At 43.0% G+C, this 23,647-nt stretch overlaps 1 protein-coding gene across 1 annotated transcript in view; it reads right to left on the bottom strand.

Annotated features, from left to right (window-relative positions):
* Window positions 1-571: 571 nt before the first annotated feature.
* Window positions 572-23,647, bottom strand: part of slc41a2b (solute carrier family 41 member 2b) — a 31,813-nt gene continuing 8,737 nt past the window's right edge. The window contains exons 7-11 of the mRNA XM_036149013.1: window positions 20,740-20,887; window positions 17,896-17,975; window positions 10,449-10,580; window positions 8,790-8,938; window positions 572-2,619 (exon numbers count right to left, since the gene is read on the bottom strand). Of these exons, the coding sequence (XP_036004906.1) occupies window positions 2,434-2,619; window positions 8,790-8,938; window positions 10,449-10,580; window positions 17,896-17,975; window positions 20,740-20,887 (695 nt within the window). The 3' untranslated portion in view covers window positions 572-2,433. The remainder of the gene's footprint in view (window positions 2,620-8,789; window positions 8,939-10,448; window positions 10,581-17,895; window positions 17,976-20,739; window positions 20,888-23,647) is intronic.

The raw sequence follows: 23,647 nt of genomic DNA, 5'->3' as shown, positions 1-23,647 counted from the left end.
GGTTCTTTTTATCAGGGATTTCCCTACAGCTTATAGAAGGCGCAGTTTTCCACTCTCCAGCCACCTCGACCAGAACTTGAAAATCTGGATTCTGCTGATCCGATTCCTCCAAGCTTTAGTTGTTTGACAGATATTTGATTCTGGAACACTTGTGAGTACAGATAATGGCGCAGATCGAGATCTAACCTCAGATGGAATAAAGAGAACCTCATGTTTGCTGGTATAACACGGAGCAACTGGACCCGAAAACAACTATACGTCTACAAAAGTGGACGTCCGTGCCCAATTCTTCCCCTAAAACCGAGGTCACGAGACGAAGAGGATGAAAACTGCCTGGTCGCGTCGTCATGGAGACCATCAAAGAGCATACATCACACATGGAGGAGCTAATTTAGAAAAACAGACGGGAAAGAAACGCTCATTATTCCCGTCTTCAGCTGCCGCCGCTCGAAGAATCCTCAAGATGCTTCCCTCCTCCAGGACATAAACGGGTCCAAACCATTTGATCATGGAGATAAGAGGCTGCCTTCCTCATTACCGCATGTTTGAAGTAAAATTACCCAGAAACGAGTCACTTTTCAAATTAGTAGCATTTATTTTGAAATATTTAGGTCCAGATGAGCGAGAAGGGGAGAACAGGATTGCACAGACTTGCGTTAGTCATCCCAGAATGAAATAAAAATAACAGACAGTCAAACAGTCAGGACCAGCAGCTTTATCGACTTCGTACTCACTATAATTAACGCAGCGAGTCATTTCAAACAGACAAAATGCAGTAGAAAGAAGATTGCATTGATAGCAGGGAGAACACCGTGTTAAACCGGTGAATCTCTAGAGGCACGTTAAGAAGTTGACGAGAGTCCCCGGCATTCAACCAACGTTTACAATGCCCGGTTTTGGTGATGTAATAAGATGACGCCCTGATAAATCCTTCCAGCACCCTTTCCCCACACCTTTACTGTGACCTTTTCACAACTAAACTAAAAAAAAAAATCAAGAGGTGCTTCAAAAGGGTGAGTTAAAGGTGTACCAACCTATGCCAACAGGTTATTGAGGCTTTTTCTTATAATCATTTCTTCTTTTCTTTTTATAATGTCACATTATTTGTCAAAAAAGCTTGAAAATAATTAACCCTTTTCTTTTTACATCAATAAGACTGGCATTTCAGGAAGGGGCCGTGTCAACTCCTGAGAGTCACTGTGGGTAAGTTAAGCAATCGTCTTCCAGAAATCTCCCCTAGACTTGTGTAGTTCTTGTAAACGATCCACAAAAATAAAACAGATCTAATTGAGGAAAGCATAAACAGGGTTTATGGAGAGAAACAGCTGGTCGTGTCACAGGCTCCTTCCCCTGGGTCTTTATCGGTTGGCTACATATGTGCATCAATGCTAAATGATAGTTTAATAAATGAAACTGAGCAAACCTTTTTGGTCCTGGTGTTATTTGTTATCTGCCATCATGATAACCTCGGGTAAAATGGCGTCATCGCTGCATCAAAACAAGCCGTATCGCACGTCCGACGGCTTAGACACTAAACGGCTCGCAGCTAACCGGCGGCAGTGTGACCCGAAACAACAGCGGGGACGCCATCTTTGCTGTTTTTACAAACAGGAATACCTCCAAACAGCCACTAGCCCCCATTTTTTGCAAGTGTGAGAAAAAAAATAAATGCATGGATCCTTTTTTGAGCCAGCTGAGCAGCAGTGCTCAGCAACAGGTGGGGGAAGGGCAGCGCTTTATTATTCTGTGCTTCGTACCGCTGGAGAGAGCTGCGGCCGCCACAACCCGGTCCTGACATCTCGTCGGAAAGTTTTAACACAAAGAGACGGTGAGATGGACCTGTGCAAAAAGGAGATTTTGTGTTTCCTGAATGTATTCAGTTTGTGGTGAAATCGCCTTAAAGGCAGATGTTAGCTTGAGCCCCGACAAGTACGCGTCTGTCCCACTTCCACCCGTCCTGTTCAGGGTTGGCGCTCCAAAGTTCGAACTTTGTCATTCGACCGCTGCTGTGCTGGTTTTTTCACAGGGAGCCAATTTGTGCTGTGCGAACGAAATCCCCAAAATACATTTACCAAACCATATACAGATCCTTAAAGAGAAGGTGGCAGATGTTTCCCTCTCCTCTAGACAAACCCAGCAGAATAAAACACAAACGCTTTGGTATAAAAGATGCAGATTAGAATGGCTGCACACAAAAAAAAAAAAAAAAAAAAAACAGTCTTAGAATACGCAGCGTTCTCTATGTAAGAAAACAAGGCATACGTTGAGATTAGTCTGTGTATCAGATGTAGAAGTTAAAGGTTCATCCAAAAGTGTGAAGCGGAAGAATGTGCTGGTCGCGACAGAAAGCACCGACGGTCCATCAGAGCCTGAGGGGGGCGGGAGAGCTGGGGGTTCCAGTCTTCGCTGCTGACGGTCTCCCGAACGGCCGGCTCAGTCCCCCACGTCGCTGTCCTGGTCTCCTATGAGCCACAGGAAGTGGAAGCTGAGCGCCAGCAGCGCCGTGCCCAGCAGATCCCCCAGAGCGGTCAGGTAAGGGATGGAGAAACTGTCGGGGTCTTTGCCGCTCCGCCACATGGAATGAACCATCCAGTCTGATATGCACAGCAGCAGCAGCACCTGGAGGAGGAACATGGAGAACCTTAATGACACGAGACAACACGCTCTGCCAACCCACGTAACAAACCTTTATTCACACCCCTTGTCTTTTTTTTTTTTGGTTTACAACCGCCAACATCCGTGGGTTTTACATAAAAAGCCAACCCACACAAGTGCGTCGTTGAAGTGGAGGGAAATGATACCAGGTTTTCAATATCGTTACCAACGTAAAATCTAAAAAGTGCGGCATAGATATGTAGCCAGCCCCTTCTAATCTGATGTCCCTAAATAAAAAATCTAGTGCAGCAAATCGTTTTTATAAATCACCTTATTAGCATCAGAGTGGGTAATTTAGGCTACATCCACACAGAGGCGAATACTGCACCTGCACAGAGCCGTTGGAGAGAAAAGATGAAACCGCACCAAGCCTGAGGAGCCGTAATAGGTGCTGTAATACCTATGCCTTGCCAGTGAGGGGCGCAGCAACTTGCTTCCATGTTTATTCCGCACAAGACGCCACTGAAGCTCAAGTATGATAGAAGGTTGTCAGAACAAATGCTTTCCCAAACAGCCATTGGACCGCATCCTTAATATCAAAACATAAGATTACTAGGAAGACCCGCCGAAAATTAAGCCTTCAAGAACTGTTTTACAGTCTTTAACTGGCTGAACTTAAACTTTCTTGACATAATAGAAACTAAATAGAAAATATTTAGTTTGAACGGGGTGACTCCAAATATGTTCTTTTTGTTCGCCCTGCCGACTGAGACGTTTTGCAAAACGCTAAGCCTTATTTCCCTCCAAAATGTACTCTAGCATTTTTTTTTTTACATTTTTAGTTAGTTTAGTTTAGCAGTTCCTTAAGCGAACGTTTAGACCAGGGGTGTCAAACTCATTTCTATATGGGGCCACTTTGGCATCATGAAGTCATTAAAAGGGCCGGTAGCACGTGTATAGACGATACTTTTCATTTCATAATTTCATTCCAGTTCACATAGAAGTATAAAAAATGCACAGTAACATAAAAGTAGCAACCTTAAGGCCCAATTTATACAGTTTATCTGCAAGAAAAGTTGATATTGGGGTGAGTTACACTTACAGAAGGCACAGCTTTAGCCACTTTATACACTTTAAAAGGATATATACCTTTACTTTATGACATTATATACCTTTTTTTTTTTTGGCTCTTGAGGGCCGGATAATTTACCTTAACGGGCCGGATTCGGCCCGCGGGCCTTTAGTTTGACACCTGTGGTTTAGACCAATCATCTGTTGTCACCTGGAGCTGTTACAAAGCGCTACCGTCCGACCAATGAGAGGAGCAGGCCTGACCATTGGCTTCCTGCTTGTTACAGGACAGATTTGAAGACCGCATCGATTGGCTAGAAAGTCCCACTGGGGCCGACCCCTGTTCGTTTAAAAGGACTCTCACAGCACCATGATCCAGCAAAAGTGCTCAGAGTAAACAGAAAGAGGCTCAGCAATATCCAGCAAACCACACAAAAGAGTCTGTGGAACTGATGTACATTTTTTTTTTATATATTAAAAATGATCAAACATTTTCAATGACTTTCATTTCCAGCAGAGTTAGACGTCCAGTTGTTAACTTGTAGCATTTATTTCGCCTTTTAATTAATCTTTTAATTGTAGGTTTATTAGTTCATGGATACCCTAATGAACGACAAATAACTTGCTAATTCAAAGCTCCGACTATGCTGCTGTTGACGCTGGCATCAGCGTTTCAAATGCGGCCCAGAATAGCACGGACACCTGAAACTGAGATAGTTTAGGGCAGACCGAGAGCGGAGTTATGATTACCGTTGCTCATTATTTAGGTTTCCGCACAAGGAGGGATGATGGCGACGGGGGAACAAAGGGAAGTCTATTAAAAGATAAGGACAGGTCTATAAATTAAAAGGAAATGAGCTGTCGAGGGGTGGGGCGGCATAATTATCAAAACAAAAAAGCGGCTCTGTCGGTGATCAACACCGCCGTGCGGAAAACACGCCGGGATGAAGGCGTCAAATGGCGGGGAGAATTGACGGTAAGGATGGATGTCTCTGTGCCAGAACACGGGGGCTCCGGGTACGCCGACAGCTTTTCATGGCTTAAAAGATAAAGGCGTTTCAGTGACCTGATATGAAATAATGTCCCGCTCTGTCCAGCCCAGTGACTGCTTCGCTATGATGCCATGAAAGCATTTTAAAAACGTAAAAAAAAAATCTGTCGGGCTTTAAAAAAAAAAAAAAAAAAAAAAAGTGTGGGTGAGTCAGTTTCCTTTTTTCCTTTCTCTGTCGGTGGAGGCCCTTTTTAAACCACCCTGCTTCAGAAAAGGGGGCTGCGCCTTTGTGGTAGCTTCTATAATTACCCCGGTGGTAAGAAAACATAAATACACAATGAGGGCAGAGATCTAAGAAGTGCAGTGATATGTTCAGATTTCTTGGTACCTGCGAGGATAGGGCAGCTGCATACTGTATTAACTGAAGTCTGGTAAGAAGCCAGTGAAAAGGCCGTCCAGCCAACTTGGGATGAATGCAGACATTTATCTTTCAGAGCTGTTCTTTCATTGGAAGCCTTTAAAACGTTTGGCATAAGCTTCAAGTGATAAATCGCTGATGTGGTAACTGCCATTCCTCTGGTACCGGTAAAATGCCATCCTGGCTCCTTCCTACCATTACATGGGAACAAGACCCCCAAAGCTCTCTGCTTGAGGCAAAGACAGACCCCTGACCCGCAGGGAACAATACCTTAATGACACATGAACGTGAAACATCCAACTGAAAATATAAAAAAAGCCTTCTGGGAACGCTGAAGGTGTAGGAGTGCGATTATGGGAAATATGGCCTTTCTTCTAGAAGCACATTTGTGAGGTCAGACACTGATGTTGGTCACACTCTCTGCTCTACTTCATCTGAGTTAATGCCTCGATATGCGGACGAATTAGGAGTGCTTCAGCTGAAAGCCGTGTCTATGAGTGACCATGGCTGCTTTGGTCTATTTTACATGAACGTTTTGAACAATTGTCTAGTTTTACATGGCTTTCACTTTAAATGGGACATTATCAGAACTGTGGAAAGCGCAGCTTTCCTTTATTGCTGGGATGATTGATTGATTGACTGATTGATTGATTGAAACCGGCAGTAAAAGAAACATTTAGGTACTTTTAGCCCAAGCTTCTTTTATTTGGAAGGTTTTTGGAGGTCTGTAAAAATATGACGACGTGAAATAAAGGGAAAATAGAATACAAGAGCCGATTTTTAGGTCAGTGAAAATAACAGGATCTGTAGTGAATGAGAAGTTACTGTGAAGGGAGAGTTTTGGGAAAGCTGGTATATGTCCAAACTGTGGGGTAATTGATTACTAGCAGTGCATTAGCTGGACCACAACAGCGGTAGACTAATGCAAATAAAACTAAATTACCTGTGCTAAACATGGCAAAGCTTTTTTAATAGGACATGTAACATCTAGATACACATTGTATAATAAACACATCAAAAATTAAAGTTTTTTTTTTATTATTATTGGCTGGAATTGAAGATTTACCTAAAATAAACTAATCATTTAGTTAAGTGGCTTTCTCAAATCAATCTGGTTTCTTTAAAACACCAATATTCTATTCATGTTAAAATCATCAGCAGCTGCGTCGTGAAGAACAACAGTTAAAGTAAACAGGGAAAACAGTTATAGTTTTTGATTTGCTTTTAATTAAAACGAGACATTTAACTATACATTTTCATAAAAAAGTTTCTTCCTGCTGTTATCCTGCATATGAATATGAAGCTGCTTTTCTGAAATAACTGTAAAATAGGAGCAAGCATGAAATGCCTTGAAAGTGTGGAAAAACACTTAAGAGCTGTTTTAGGCAAAAAGGACAGTTTTTAATAATTAAGCTGCACATCTATGATATTCTCTGGTGAAAAAATGGAAAAAGTCATATTTTCTAGCTTGAACTAATTGGCCTAGTTAAGCCTAACTAATTAACCCTTGTCTGAGGTGTGCTATGATTCATTTTGCGAATGAAATGTTTGATTCATGCATCAACAACCCAGTTCTGAGTCCAGGGCGGAGAACATCCAGACATCCCAACCTGCAGCGTCCTGTTTAAAACCGTGGAGTAGGCTGCATTCGGTCCACTAATGAGTGTTGTTGTTTTGTCCGTGTCTGCATAAATACACTGATGACGAAGCAGATTCAATTGTGCTGCATACATTAGGTCCCCCCCACTCCCCCCCCAAACAGTAATAATGCCGTTGCTTTTAAGCAGGGCAGCCAGATTCAAAGCAGAATTCAGCTCCTGAATTTAATGAGCGAGCTGATCAATATTCCGGGTTTGGTTTTTATAAAGGCTGCAATGTCAAACGGCCTGAATGCAAACTCCTTTTTTTTTTTTTTTTTTTTAAACCCGCCCCCACCTCGTCTCAGCCATCTGATGTTCCGTCAGCTCTGCCGGTGACAGGGCTAATTGATTTGTGAAGTCCGCGGCTCCTCTGCGGGCCTGAATGACATCCTAATCTGCCGTCTGCGCTTTAAAGATGCAGGGGCACAGCGGGTCAGCGCGAGAGCTCGACACGCACGCAACCAAAAACAGCGCAGACCGACTCTTAGCATTCCAAACACAGCCGCGGATCACAGTCAACCTGAATAAGTAAAAGCGGTCATTCATAATTTAGCTGTCTTGGCTGTAATTATCCAAACTGCTGCCAAAACCAAACCAGAGTCCTTCTGCACAGTCTAAAGCCGCAGACCTTAAGACCTAAAGAGCAGTTTGTCCCCAATAAAGTTGTTTTTATCCAGAGAGGTACTTGTATATTACATCGGTCCTCACACTAGGGGGGGCGTGAAGGAATGAGGTTGTTACACAGTTGGTAAGTCCTGCTAAAAGGGACAACAGCACCATCTGCTGTTTGTTCTGTGCCGGCAGTCAGTAGTGCAAGTAGCTAGGGATTCTGGGTAATCCTCAGCACAACGGCTTCACTGCATCGAGGTAACATAGCCGTGAATGTCTGTTGCCGAATAACATTAATGAACTCCTGAAAGACCAGAAAAAAATAAAAAAATAAAAAAAAGGAGTCTGGGTTTTTTTTCTGGAAATGCAAGTAAGAAATGGCCAAGACTCTTTTCGAATAACTGCGCATGCACAAGACCATCAAACCTGCCAGCACCTGTACTCCCATCTTTTTAAGATGGTTCGTTGTCCTCGGGTCTACTTCAGTTGCACCATCTTTCTTTGAGAGATCGGCAGTTTTACTTAGCATCGTCATCATTCGCTTGGTTCTGAATCCCAACATTATAGCAATGATTTAGGCAGGATTTGTTTTTTGTTGAAAGAAAAACACCAAAAAAATTATTTTGTGAAAACAATGTTGGATTTGGAAAAAAAAAACATTGAGGTTAATGACCAAACACCACTATCTATGACCCTGGCTTGAATTGTCTCTTTAGCCAAGAGACAATTTTGTTTTCTTGCACATTGTGCACAACTTCCCTCATATTATATAAATATGTAATCCACAAAGGGCTAAAAAACTCGCAGAATCCACCATCAACACTTCACTGCTCTTAGTGAAGAGGATGTCAGGATCCTATATTTTAGGATCCCGATTTTATATTCAAACATGCAATGACTACAGACATGCAGGTATTTTTGTCAGGATTTTAGTTGACGGAACATGACAGAGAGCTCATGATTGTGAAATGGAAGAAAAATGATTTGATGATTGAAAGCTCCAATACAAATCTAAACAGTCTCCCGTAGATTAGTATTTAGTTCCTGTCTACCGGACAGCATGTAGAGGTAGAAATGTTCGCCTATTCTTCTTTGCTAAGATCTTAGACTGAGTTGGGTCGGATGGAAGGATTTTGCATCAGCATGGCGGTGCCACCACCGTGTTTCAGGGTGATTAGCATCATTAGCGGTGGATCTCTGCATGGAGCTAATGGCTCCATCAGCCTGTTCCAGTAGATGGCCCTGTCCTGCGCCCAGATGCATTCTATACACAGTCAGTTGGTTTTATACTGGGTATCCAACCTGAAGGACCCAGGTACGATCAAACGGATGAAAACGAGTACCTGATCCAATCTGCCCACTAGGAGGAATGTTACTTAAACCTTAGATTTTATTTCTGTCGATCGCGGTTGCCGTTGCATACTTTGCAACGATGGAATCCCATGGGACTCATCCTCCTCCTCACCTGCAGCAGAGCAGCAGCCAGGTAGACAGACATGAAGATGGGGGTCAGCGTGGTGTGGCCGCTCTTCATCAGGTGGATGGTGTACAGGAAGATCAGGTGGCCGGGGACCACTAAAAGCAGCAGCACCTGAGCTGAGCGGTGATTGGCTCCTGAAAGAACACAAGTAGGAAGAAGGCAGGGTTAATGTTCAACGTGGGGGGGCAGATTCTTCGCGGCCAGTCCACCTGATGCACCAGGAGTCCTGAACTTCAGCGATGTTATAGTGAAACGATGCTGTACAACGTACACAAAGACCATGATTCTCTTCTCTTCTTCGGCAAACAATGTCCTTTGATTTCTATCTCCACAACTGCGAGGCATTGCAGTTTAATTGAAGGGGTAAATTCCCTGGTTTGGGGCAAAACGGTGCTTTAGATTTCTGAAACGTCAGGATTAAGCAATAAAAAGTCTAGAACAACTGCTGCAACACAATCTGTCCACAGCAGTTTTAATTCACCATAGGCTAAAAACGCTGCCAACAAAACAAGAGAGAAGCCCCTGTTCCAAAATCCCGCTGATCATGGCAGAAATTTTAGAGCCTCCCACATGGACAAGCCAAAAAAAGAGAAAAAGGCTGAGATGTTTCTCCACAATGAGAATCTTCGGAGGGGCCAAAGGCTACGTTCACACTGCAGGTCTTGATGCTCAATTCCGATTTTTTTTGTGAAATCGGATTTTTTTGCGTGTCCGTTCACATTTCCAAATATATGCGACTTGTATGTGATCTCCTTTCTTTTCTAACCGGAGCTTTCTCTCCATTGACTGCTCTCCTCGTTGTAGTCCGCTATGGGTGTCGTCTTTCTTCCCGCTTCTGGATAGCAGGACGCAGAATAGTGACGACTTGTTTTGGGGCCGTCTCTTTAAATCTAAATCTGACCAAATCTGATCTCTTCAAGTCACATTTGAGCCACTTACATACGTGGTCCTGAATCCAATTCCTATCTGATCTTTTTGGAATGTGACTCCAGTGGGAACCACCATGGCGGATTTGACGTTACCTTCAATGTCCTGCTCTTTTTTGGACACCCCCCTTGTTTTAGAGCAGTCAAAATGTGTGAGCCGTGTCCTAAAAGGAGTAAATTAGGTCCCCACAAGGTGTAAGCAGTGTTCCACAGTCTCTAGTTTTGGAACACCTGTTTTATGTTAAAGCGCACAAAATGTCTGAATCATGCTAAATTTACGCCAGCAGCGGATGGAGGTGATAGCAGTTAGCGTTAGCAACAGACGGCAGCTGCCACAGCACTGCTCGGTGGAGGGACAGCGGGATGTTACACCTCAGACCCATTTCTTCCATGTTTGCTGGACCAAAGCAGGCTGCGTGAAGTCATTTATATTGTTCTTTTGCGCATGCGGGTCAGTTCGGGACAAAAGATAATGAGATTTCAGAAAAAAAAAAAATCAGGATTGCACATTAAGAACTGGAGTAGGAACGTCACCCTAGAGGCTCCAAGTAGACAACAAAACGTGTTTAAGGGCTAAAAAGTGGATCTTGCATATGTCCCCTATAAATCTGTGCCAGCTCTAAAAACACTCTGCAAATTTGCTGCCGCCTCAACATGAGCATAAGAAACTTGTTCCCGGTTGAGTGCCTTAAGGACAAGGTCGCGTGATGGGACTGACCTGTGCCACAGAATGTACGGCAGGGGTAGTAGCAGCCCTTGGCCTCGTCAGGAACTTCTCCAGGAGCGCAGTGGAAATGCAAGTGGGTGGAAATCCTGCTGGACTGAATGGCCACAAGGTTTCCACCAATGCCTGCACATAAGGAGTTATATGATCAATAAAAAAAAAAAGTAGTGAAAATGATGACAATTTTTTGCTTTGTCCTTCTACCGTGAGAAAAAAACATTTCTAAAAGGCAAAGCTAATACCTAAAAGGTCCATGAAGCAGCAGTCAGCAGTCCTATACTTCACACATTAAAATTTTTTAGGTATTTTACTCTCAAAGCCATCCTTGCAGCAGTGATAAAGCACCTTATTGAGAGAAAGACTTGACAGTAGCAAGGACTGATGACCTTTACTGTCACAAAGCAGAGCTTTCACGACTGCACCTTTTCATATACTACTTCTGCTTTACAGTTTCTAAATACAAAATAATTCATGTAGCATGTCCATTATAGGATAAAAGCATAATAATCAAAAAGTTGAGTGGAAGGAAAAAGTGTGGAGGTAAAACATGCACAAGCAACAGGGAGAACTGCAAAGCTGGAGGTGGTAGCGAGACAAATCCCAGTCAAGAGTCAGATTGACAAGGCGTGGCTTGCAGCTGGAGTCCGAGCCTCAAGAGCCACGGCCTACAGCCGTACCAGTCCTTGTTGCCGTCTTCTCCTCAGCTGGAAACAAATTTAGTATTTTCTTCAGAAAACAGGGGCGAGAGTTTGTAGGAACAGTAGCGAGGCTCTGCATCCAAGCTGCTTGAGGCCTAGTGGGTAGTCTCCACAGTTCTGGGTGCCACGCCATAACGCTGGTGCCCTGGGTTTCATCAAGTGATCGCTGCCGTCTACTAGAAATGCACTGAGCATTTCATGCTTCCCTCTGCTCACAAGCTTTATGGAGATAGTCATGTTATTTCCAGCCGGACGTGGCACCAGCCCTCCCTGCCAAAAGCACCAAAACCTTAATTAATAACCCCTCCCTGACTTGTACTTCTCAACATCTTTGTCCCTGACTTGTCTGGGGAGCTGCTTGGTGTTCATGGTGTGATGCCTCTTGCTTAGTGCTGCTGCAGCTTCTGGGGCCTTTCAGTAAAGCTGTGTTTATACTGATGGGTCACGAGACAGATTTCCCACAGGAAGACTTCATTTAACTAGGTAAGGGACTTTTGAAGGTAATTGGTTGCAGCGGTACTTTATAGAAAATCAGGTGAATATATTCGTGAACATAGTGAATGCATTAGTGCCACTGGGAGGAGACCCTGGGGAAGACCCAGAATCTGATGGAGGGACTGCAGTAAATAAAAAAAACTGAGCGTTTCTTTTTTCCAATGTAAAGTTAATACAAAATGTTAGTTGTTTTGCATGTTTTCAAGCAACGTTCTTATTGCATTTCCATAACGCAGAAAATCCGACAAATATTTCTATTTCCATAAACACTGAAATTTACAATGACTTGCAGTCGAGGGAAATAAAAATAAAACGGTGGCTCTTTAAAAGTGAAATATAGTAGATATCTATAAAAGCTGAGGTCAAACTTTTTTGAAGGTTCATATAGTTTGTGTGTTTCTAATCAATACTCATTCAGCTGAACTGAGGGTTTTAAAAGGCCCCTGGAATATAGCCTAGCCCTTTGTTTCCAGATGACATTTTAGCTACGTTTTCAAGATCTATTTGTCCTTATCACAAGAAAAAGGTTTACCAAATAAAAAATTTTCATTAAAGAAACTGTTATCGCTCCATATATTGGCGTCGTCATGCTTGCCCCAAAAATGTCAAAAACTCTTCTTTTTTTACTGAGCTTTTCAAATCCCTTTTTTTTTTCTTGGTTATCCATGAACCAGTTAAAGTGTAATATTCACAAATATTAACCTGCATTTTTCCCCAAATCTCAGACTTGAGCTCTAAAAATCAGAAACTGGACTCAGAGCTAAATCACAATCACCAATATCGACTGGCTCTAAAATGTGGAACGACCTTTGTACGGGCAAAATGGCATTCCACTCTGTCTATTTCAATTTTGCCACTTCATCTGCTCCATATTGATCAAAAGAAGATGAGTTTATTTTTTAGAAAAAAGATGGGCCTATTAAAAAACTCAAAAAAACAACAACAGTTAAGCGCTCCTGTCCCAGTTTGAGGCGAGGCTTTAGTGGTCGGTTGCTTCACATCCTCAGTAAACGGTAATCTTCCAAGTTTTAACAATGGGTTAAAGATGTTCTAACAGGTCAAAAAGGTGGCCTCCTTTAAATAGCTGTTTAAAAAAAAAAAAAGTGAATTCTAATAATTACTAACAAACATCAATTGCACGTCTCCTCATGTCAGCCTCCTGCACCGCTTTCAATCTGAATATGAGAAAAACAAAACCTGTGAAAGCTTAGAGAAACACACGAGATGGAGGGATGAAGTGAGTAATAGAGAACGCGGGAAAGGCTTCATCTCAAAACAAACAAGGCAGGCGAAGAAAAAAACAAAATGTGTCAAGATGATGCTCAGAGATTAAAGCCCTAGCTGTGTCGGGGAGCCGCCGGGAAGCCACGTATGCTGCGTGATGAGCGCTATTACAGGGTTCACACGGTCACATCCGAGGCTTTCTAAAACCTAATGCATTTCTTTGACTAACAAAAAAAATGGGAATAACAAGAAGTGCATCGTGTCTGTGCTTATTCTTGGTTATCCGGGTCATGGCAACAGCAAACGGGCTTCATTCTGAGGCAACCGGACTGTGAGAAAGGCATCTAAAACAAAGTCCCCCGTCCCACCAAATAACAGGTTGTACGCATGTTTTATTAGCAGCAACTTTTTACTGCTAATTAAGGCCCGATTAGTCAGTTTTATCTACATGATAATACAAGGATTTCGTGAGAAGCCTAAGAAAGGCAAGTATTAGATGACTTTATAGTCACAGGCAGTAGAAGTAGTCCCCAGGGTTCCCACAGCGACCCGCGTCAACACCTGCGGAAACAAAGCCAGGGTAGCGGGCTTTTGTTATTGGATCCACCCGACAGAAAACAAAGCAAATTAACATGTGTGACCATCGCCACCACCGGTGCCTGAAAAACAGTGTATCCATACCGCGGTGTACTGAAAAACGTTTTTTACGTGGGAGTCAAATCCAGTGGGATGTGTCAAAGAATTAAAGGTTTGACTTTTTTACTCAATATATTGAAAGGTTGGAAAGAAAAAAAAAAAAACTCTTCAGGCAAAAACACAGATTTGTGCTGGGTTATTGTTTTTTTTTTTATTAATGCCGCTTGGGTCAACAGAGTTAAAACCCTCCAAAAACCTGGAAATATCCACCGCCGTCCTGACCTCAACACCCTGCGGGTCAGATTTGGCGTGCCGCTCGTACCACAGGGGCCAACGCTGCCGTGCTCCCCTCCAATGGCGGGGGAGGAATGGGATGGGCTAGATAGTGACCAGCTTGAGGAGGAGATGCCACAGCTTATTAAGTTGGATAAATTGTTAAATTGCCAGCATGTCTGCTTTCTTCTAACTGCATCCATCCAACCCAATCAAGCAGATCGGCATTGGCAGAGAGGTTTTTCACAGTTACAAGCGACATCAATTTGGATTTTCCTCAGAAATGTGGCCAAAAGTTTAAGATTTACTGCCCAAAAGCATTGTTACGCCCAGCAAATAATCCTCCAAAGATATTTCGACATCACAAATGGACAAAGAACAACCTAAAATGTTCTTTTTCTAAAACGACCATGAGGTTTTCATAAAACATTTAAGTGCTTTACTTCTACCGGCAGAACGGATATCAGTTAAAAGGCCGACCTTCCCACGCCGTCCTTCTGCCGCGTCCGTTTCTTCTTAGAAATCCTTTTTTTTTCTTTTCTTTTTTTTTTCTTCTCCCTCTTCAGGCCAGAAGCAGTAGAGAATTTCAATCAGCAGAACCCAGAGTGAACAGCCTCAGTGTGTTCCTCCACTTGGAAATGAAACGACGGAAATTAGAGATATTTAAAAACTTGCTACAACACAAAAAGGATTATATTCCTAAAGAGACCGCCCCTACACCATCACCTCCCCCCCCATCAGACTTTGGCTGCTTCACGCCAAGAACGTCTCTAAGGAAAGCAGGACAGAAGCAGACTTCTTCTCTTTAGCAGTCTCTCATTGATGCTACTTAATTAAAAGCTTATCCCTCGTTGTTAAGGTGCCAAAAGCACAGACAGCGGCAGCTGGAGATGGAAGCGAGGGAAGACGGAACCGGTCCAGTTTTATGAAGCAGATACTCAGAAAGCAGCCGCCTGCCAACTGCAGTCTCATTAGGTAACTTTTCTACCCTCTAGAGCATTTAGGTTTGTTTGTTTTTTTACCCACGCTTCACCCGTCGGGGGAGCGATTACTAATCAGGCCTTCTTTTACCGTTCTAACATCCGCCATCGCTCACTGACCCGCTGCCCAGGCACAAGACAAATGGACTCTGTGTCCTGTCATCCATCTTGTGTATGAACAGTTTTGTCTCCATCTCGGCTCTCGGGGTGTAGGACCGCCCTAATTAAAACAGCGGACGGCGATAAAGGAGACAAACAACAGCAGGCCGACTTTTCCGGCTCCTTAGCTTTGATTTAAACGGTTCTGTAGCCGAGCGGTGTGTGTAAAACGAATCGGCGGGGTATAAAGACGGCTCGAAAAGGAAAGATTTCATTAAGGCCTCCTTCAACGACGGCTCCAGAGGAGGAGAATCCATAAAAACAGCAGCCGAGTTCCGACTTATTGTCGCAAACAGCAGGTTCTAATAACTTTGGAGTCAACACCGTGGACCGTCTCACATCCCGCTCTGTTTTTGCTACAACGGGGCGGATATCAGTCGGCGTGCAGTAAATCTTTGGCAACGTTAACAGCGTTCGCCACTGAGGCTCACAAACAGGGCCACGCTCTGTTAAATAAACGCTAAGGGGTTAATATACTAAATTAAACGACTGTATGTGTATATTAACTCTGTTGAAATTCCAGATTTCACAACTGGCTCAGTGTTTATTCCAGATGAAGCCACCAGAGGAGCTCATCTTTTTGGGAGCCCAGCGTCATCTCCCTCTGTACTTGTGATGAAGAGGCAAAGAATATCTCAGCATTTGTTAGAAAGTAGACCTGCATTTACTTTGTAATGGTTTATAATGACTTGTATAGACATAATTGCATTTGTGAGCCGTACAAATATAATTGCATGGTGGAAAAAAAAAGTTACCCCACCGTTGCGGTTGTACTGCCACGAGATAAGCCTAGCCTCAGAAGAAAGTTCAAATGACCCAGCTTAGAGCCAGCATTTAAACGCACCACTCTGATCCATGCGTAAATGTAGCTTTGTCCACGTGGATCAGGCGGTTGGTGCAAACGTATTTAGCAATTTGCATGAGAAGGGACCGTATGAATCTGTAATTATCACATTAGTGAGGCTGAAGGCAAAAAAATAAAATAAATTAAAGTGTCTAAAAAGTGTTGAATTTTAATATATGTGTACATTTGATTTAGTCTTAGACTTAGACAAACTTTGTTGTTCTGTATGCACTCTGTGCATACAGAACATTTCGTTGCATACAGCTTATGACAATGTAATGAGATTGCAATTGAAATAGTTAAAATATAAAGTGCAGCAGTGAAAAGAATGTAACAGTGCAGGAGAAAAGCAGTTTTTAAAAAAAGTGTGCAGAAGAATGTTCAACCATGTTCGCAGTGCAAAGATGATGGTGCAAAAATGCAGCAAACGTTCAGTTGTGTACTTTTGAATTTAACTGGATTATAAAAGTTCAGCAACGTTGGCAGTGCAAAATAATGATGCGAAATGGCCATAAAGTTCCATTTGTATTCATAATTTCTTATGTCTGTGTGGTGCGTTTGAGCACACATTTGTAAGCACCCAAAGTCACGTACAAACTGTTTCTTGGGGGGTAACAAATCATGTTTTACAAATACAAGTAATCAAAGCTACTCACAAACAGGTTTACACAGTTTACAAATCAAATTTTGAGTCTATTTTCTCTCCGTTGGCTATGGCCTCGCTCACGTTTAGTAAGTCAGCCGGGGATAAAATGGCTACTGGTTTTAATGACTGTCATGGTAGTGGTACAGTATTAGTAGAACTAGATGAAAATAAAATGACCAGCAACAACTCTTCATAATCAGTGGAACGCATCGTCACAGGTAAGTGGCAGCAGATGTGAGCAGAAGGCAGAGAAAGTAATGCAGTGATACATTAATAGGGCTCGACGATATAGGAAAAAAGCATATCGATAAAACAGAAATCATATTGATCGAGATGGATAATTATCAACAAATTCAAAACATATATTTTAAGTGCAGCCCTGACCATTTTATGCTGTTGCTTAGCGACCTACTGTTAGATACAGAACACACAAACACTGAATTAAAACTCAACCCTTTTTTCTTCCAACTTTTTACCAAAACTGCAAGCTTTTAAAATAATAAAAAAGAACATGTGTTCTCTGAACTCTTTGAAGGGGGAAAGAGCTTGTTGACGGAGCATTCCTGGGTCTGCGTTGTGATTGGTTGGGAGGATGTAACGACTGTAGTATTAACTTACGTGATAGGCTAGAATGCAAAAGGAAGAAATCTGCTATTCTATTGAACTTTTTATTTAACCCTTTTTCTATCAATCAATATATATATCGTTATTGAATTATAGCCCACCCCTATACATTAACAAATGATAATTCAATTTGTACTGCACTTATTTTCAAAATAAGATATAGATATTTTCAAAATAGGCCAAGGAATACTTTGTGCTCACTACAATGGGGGAAATTCAGGCAAAAGGGACAAAAACACAATGAATCAGTAATGAATAGAGGAGCTAATCTACCGGTGAAGATTCTCTGTCATCCAGGCCATGATCAAGCCAAAAAAGGTTAAAAAAATAAAACAACTGAACTTCTATTCTGATGCTGAAGGCATTTCGCTTCCCGTCCAGGAAGCTTTCTCATTTCAAAATGTCTGGAGTAGCGCGGCGTTTGAAGCTTTATAGATCTGCAGGCGAGGCCTCATTAGTGCTTGGATTCCCGTGTAGATGCACCTAGAACTGGTCGCCCCAACAATGGAGCGTCGTTAGCCTGGCTCACAGGGGGAATGTTGTGGTCACATGCATGTTTTGGTCACTGCTAACAAGTGGAAACCATCCATCACGGAGGAGCTGGAACAGTTTCGCCTTGAGAATTGGGCAGAAAAAGTGGCTGATCCAAAGACACTTGCAACTGGCGTTGCCGCAAAAGGTGGCTCTAAAAAGTCCTGACTTAAGGGGGGTAAGCAGTTTGAATGTTGACGTTTTCTGGTCCTATTTTGTGTTTGCTTCACAAAAAAATCATTAAAAAAATCCATCTTCAAACTTGTAGCCATGTTCTGGCAACAATTGCCATCTAACCCGTGTGTTATGAGAAAGAGCAGTGAGTACTCACCGTTGATAACCGGGGTGTAAACTACGATGCCGGCCATTTTTGGGTCGGACACGGTTTTGTCCAGAATGAGTCCTCCGATGCTGCAACAACACAACATAATTAGATCAGTGGGTGGTGTCATACTTTAACATTAAGGCGGGAGTAAAAGGAAACATTTTTAAGAGCAGCAACAGAGAAACGGCAGTGTTCAGTTTCACCCTCGACCTTTCCATCCGTCCACTAGCCAGTGAACAAAGAGCAAATAAAAGATCTGATCAATCTTACCTGAAGGGAACAAAAAAAACACAGAAATAACGAATAAGTGGAGATTTTTTTAAATTAAAGACAAAGCCAAAATGGGAACGTTTGTTATATATTAGGGGGCCCCCAAAATCCCTCGTTGTGTACAAACTGCAGAACCTTAAGACAGGAAATTGTGTGCTTTCTTGTCACCACGAAAGGGCCCAATCTGAGCAGAACAGAACATAAAAAACAAACAGCATGGACGGTTACGGTCTGGATTAATGCTATGATGGTCTGACGATATGGCCTGGGTGGATTCTGGCCTTCAGGTGCTGACTGCTGTAAAACCAGGGTAGGTTTCTCAGGCCACTGTTAAGCCCCTGTGTTTCGACTGTGCTTCCTAGGTTAAAAACAAAATCACCAAGGTCGAATTTTATCTTTACCTTTTATCTTTTATTCAGCAGCAACCCCGAGGGAGGGAGAGTGCCGAGCAAGCTGAATCTTAACATTATAATTCAGATATATCAAGCTTAGATTTACGTCTGGAGCTCATGTTTAACCGGTAACTTTAACCGTGACAGATTTTCACTTGGACAAAACTGGCCATTTGACTCAATTGGGTTTGAGAGCAGGATCCCTGCTCCGTAGAAATACGAGAAGACGTTCCGGGGTCGGCATCCTCGGTTCAAGTTTTATGGTTTGAGGTCGCTGCTTGTAACTCCTCCCACTCAAGTTTGTGGGAGGGGTTTAAGCCGGCGTTAGCTTGTGCTAATGTCGCTAACCTGGAGGCTGCTGGCTGTGACACAGAGGGAAAGCTCTACCCTGGAGTGTTTTTTCTGATCCTAGACAAGCCGGTTAAGGTGAGAGTCCCTTTTTGAATAACTGTGCACGCGCAAGATCGTCTTACTTGGCTTTCCAGACTGATATACCGTGTTTACGGCACGAGTCGGTCTGCTTTTGAGCAACGGGAGCCGACAATGTTAAGACCACATCATAACAAGAAGAATAGTGAACGATAATGCGATGAATAAAAAGTTAGCGCCACAATTATCTGATTGCAAATGAATGTGACTGTACCCACCACTGGTTCCACTCTACCCCGGTGGGCAATTTTTGTAGTATTCTGTGGAACAGTGTGATGAATTGTGTGGGCTAATACATCCAACAGCCGAACATTTATCCACTTGCAGCTTTAGCATACTTTAGCTTCGGCTACACAATAGCAGCAAAAAAATAAATAAAAATGGTGAAATTAATAAGTAGGAAGTCCAAGACCTTGTTTTGCAGCTCCGTAGCAAACACTGTGGTGTAATTGTTTAAAAAAAAAACGCAATAGAAAACAAAGGTTTGAAAAATATTACCCAAACAGAACATAAAGATATCTACACAGCACATGGACAGACTAGATTCAACTTTTTTCCATTCCTAGAGACTCCAAGCACACAACAAAATGTATTTCAGGGTTAAATAAGTGGAATTTGCATGACATGTCCCCTATCAAATAGGAATAAAAGAATAGAAATAAAAAATTTTGTCCCTCAGAATTTAAGGTGGGAAGTTATTTCGGTTGTGAGGCTTTAATCTAAAGCATAAATATAATCTCATCTGCAACGAAGTCAGGAATATCTCTGTTGAGCATTTTCACAGCTTAAATACAGCAATAACTCCATGCCTCACCCAGCCCAGACAAATGTCTCCCAAAGAGGGGAGGGAAGGAAAACAGGGACGGCTTTAATGGAGGGCTTTTTCGCATTGGATGTACTGAGTAACAGAAAGTGGCAGCGCAGCCGGCTTATCCCTAGTGCAAAGATTAAACAAATATGTCAGACAAGACCCAGGATCTTGTAGAACATGTTGCAGACTTTCTAAAAGGGAAATTTGACATTTCCAAGACTTCTGGGAAGCGTTCATGAGTTTATTAACTTAATACAAAAGTCTTATTTATTGTTTTGCTAGACCCTTCTGAACTGGTAGCTACTCGTCAACAAGTAGAATTGGAAAAGAAGTGAAGCAAGCCTGGGCCGTTATGTTCTGCAGAGGGTTTGGAAGGATTAGTACTTTCCTAAGGCGAAGACATTACATCTTTGCCATTTGCCTGCTCGTCTGTTTCAAGACGAGCACCGTGATTACGCTTAAAACTACAAAAGCATCCAGATTAAAAGAAAGAGCAAAACTTGCTCGGAGAACAAAGTGCAATGACATCCGTAATAATTCATCCAGTATTTAACACACATAGTAGCTTTGTAGTTTTGTTTTTCTGCCTCCAGAAGGCTTGGTACATTGGTGACCGGCACAGATTCAAGGTTCCCCGTGTCAAAAAGAAGCAAATCAGCCCCGAAAACAAACCAAGCCCTGCCCTCATTTTACCAGCATAATTTAGACATTAAGACCATATTGTTTTACTAGCTATTTTGATACTTTATTTTTGCAGTTTGACTAATAATTATCATCAATATTATTATTTATATCTTGAATAATTTATTCTGAAACTTTTTGCTCTTTATTTTCTTAAGTATTCATTTTTTACTTTTTTACTTCAACCGTCCCTACTCGGTGTCGGCCCATCATACAGCAAGGAACTTCGGGGGTTCTTTCCCCTGACAAGCGTGAGCAGAAACCCACCTGCTGATGACCATGGCGGTGATGACCGGCTCCCACCCGGAGTACAGCAGCGTGCGGCTGGCCGGGTGCTTGGAGGACACGACGATCCACAGAGGCGTCAGACACATGAAGAAGGCGCAGACCAGCGACGACACGTAGGGATGGGAGTCTGGGGAGGAAAGAGGAGGAGACCGATGCTGAAAACACATTTCTTTGGGTCACAAGGACGACATTTTTTTCTCATAAGTTGGTTTAAGGTTACGTCTGGCTTTGACTCGTCTGGCTTTGACTCGGCCTGCCACACACTGCTTACAGACGGATTTTGAACCAAAAAGAAAGAGTAATCTGTGAAGTCAACAATTTCGGTCTTAGAGCCATGCGGAAAAAAAGTGTAAAGAGCAAACACACGGTGACAAAGCTCAGCTTTTATTTCATATAATAGGATTTTCCCCCCAGTCAATCAAAGGCCTTCCAGCTGCACAACACAAGTTCTGGGCAAGGATAAAATTCAGTGTAGTGCCGCACACAGCATGTTACGCAGATGCATGCTGGGAGTAGGGCCATGCACGAAGACGTGCATAAAAGCAACGGAATATTAGCGCAAGGCTCAAGTGATGGGTCATATTTCTTTATCCGGGGCCATGTGCATCCCCCTTTCTAATGCCGCCCCGGGCAAGTGCCCATGTGGTCCATACCACAACCCACACTGGACGTCACACTCTACGTTCACCCTTTTCATCAGGACCAAACACCTACTGGGTTCAGGACTACGGGATTACGTCCTTCCCGTTAAAGGGGAGTTTTCCTTTCCACTGTCGCTTCATGCATGTTCAGTATGAGGGATTGCAGCAAAGACATGGACAATGCAGACGACTCTCCCTGTAGCTCTACGCTCTTTCAGGAGGAATGCTGCTTGTCGGAACTTTGATGCAATCAATTGGTTTTCCTTAGATAGGACATTTTTTGACCAACCTGTATAATCTGATTGAATTTGACTTTGGAAAGTGCCTTGAGATGACATGTTTTAATGAATTGGCGCTACATAGATACAATTGAATTGAGCAAAATTAGAATATTGAGAAAAAAGGTCAGTTCTTTGAGAAAGTAAAAGTGGTTTTATGTAGGAGCGAGCCTATAGCCATCCTGATACTGAGAGGCTCATACATGTATCATTGACAAATATGGGGGCGAGACTCTGAGGAAACTCAAGACTAAAGGCCTACACTGTCAGTTCTGTCCATTTCGCTGCACGCCAACTGTGTTCCCAAGCTTGTGAATTGCCCCCAAATGTCCGGCTGGAGCTGAACGCAGCTCACCTTTCAAACGCATATATTCGCCAAAGCTCCATCAGATGGTACTTTGTTTTTAGGCAACAGGCCAACGCAACGTAGCGCATGGTTCTGTTATGGCAATTCTGCTTTCTATTACAGATTAAGCTTTAGTGACATTTGCCTCTTTGTTAAAAACCTGAAAAGTGGAGCATGCATTTGTATTCAGCCCTCTTTAGTCTAATGTAACTAAATAAAAGCACAACCAGTCCGTTACTGTAGGTAACTTGTAAACGCTAACAAGAGTCCAGCTGAGTCTTAGTGGTATATCCAGAGTACATTCAGCTGTCCCGTTTGTGGCCTCACAGGTTTGTCAGACGTTAGTTGTGTCTGGATGCCACTGAAGGCTTTAAATCCAATCAACGGTGGATTTGTGGTGATGTTTACAAGTGCTCGACATCCAGTCTTATAAAAGCCTCGTTTTACGAGGAGGGAAGGGCAAAGCTGGATGTACACAGCTGGCGGAGACGTAGGAGGAAAGATGGGTGGAGGGTTGTGGTTGAGATGTGTCGACGCGCTACGCTGTGGTGTGGTTATTTCTGCAAGGCACTGCTCGCTCACTCTGCACGATAGCGCTTTCTAAAACCATATAGTCCTGCGTGCGCGGCGGGGCCCGCTACGACCCGCGCCGTATAAGCAGGCCGGGATCGTCTCAGTGCCTGCAGCTGTCGCGTCCGTAGCTGTTCAGGCACTTGGTGCTTGGCAGACTGCATCCAAAGTTAGAAGCTCTCCAGACATGTTTTGACGCGAATAGAACCGAACAGTATCTGCGTGCCCGGTGTGAGGACAACGGCGCTTCTGTTTGCCGTCTGGCTGCACCGCCCTGTCCCGGAACGACTGACTCACCCCGTCCTTTAAGTTTTGCTCGCGTTTGTTTACAATTTTAAACGTCTAGGTTACTAAAATGAAGCGTGGTCGTAGGAAAACAGCTTTAGGTACGTGTTGCACAAGTTTGACTGAGATAGATTTAGGGTTTGGTGGTGGGGTGCTCAAGGGTTCTTCTCTCAGATGTTTCGCTGTTGCCTGATTTCCAGTAGAGGCTGGTGCTGTCCAAGAGTGAGCCAGGAGGGACCCCTACTGGCTGACCGAGGGAAGTGTCTCATTATACGTCCAAGCAAATAGTGAATTATGGGCTAGCAGTGAAGCAAATTTACACCAAGATATTTATAACTTTTCAGTCTGCAAACTGAAGCTATTCATAATGCAAAGTTAATAGGTGGGAAAATAAACCCATTTGAGCAGCAAAGCTCAGACATACCCAGTCAGAAATGTTTTATTCACTTTTCTAGGATCGCTGTGTTAGAAATCTCTTCTTAATTGCTCCGATACATAACTGTAATTTTGTGTTTTCATTAACTTTTACCCACAATGCTCAGAAATAAAAGCCGTTTTTGAAAGGAATCTATGCAATATATGACTGAGTTAGTGAAACAGCCGAGCTCATGTTGAGATGCAGCTGAGTGGAATCTTTTAGAGGTGAACTCGAACCGCGGGAGCATTTGTTAGATCAGAAGATGCTCCGTTCTTTCTCTGCTCACGCTCAGTGGCGGCTTGTCAACAGGGGGCGCTAGGGCACCGCTCCCGCCTAAAGTGAAGGAAAG

Source organism: Fundulus heteroclitus, chromosome 17 (genome assembly GCF_011125445.2).
Source record: "Fundulus heteroclitus isolate FHET01 chromosome 17, MU-UCD_Fhet_4.1, whole genome shotgun sequence".
In the NCBI taxonomy this organism is placed as follows: domain Eukaryota; kingdom Metazoa; phylum Chordata; class Actinopteri; order Cyprinodontiformes; family Fundulidae; genus Fundulus; species Fundulus heteroclitus.
This window is presented reverse-complemented; position numbering and strand designations above follow the sequence as displayed.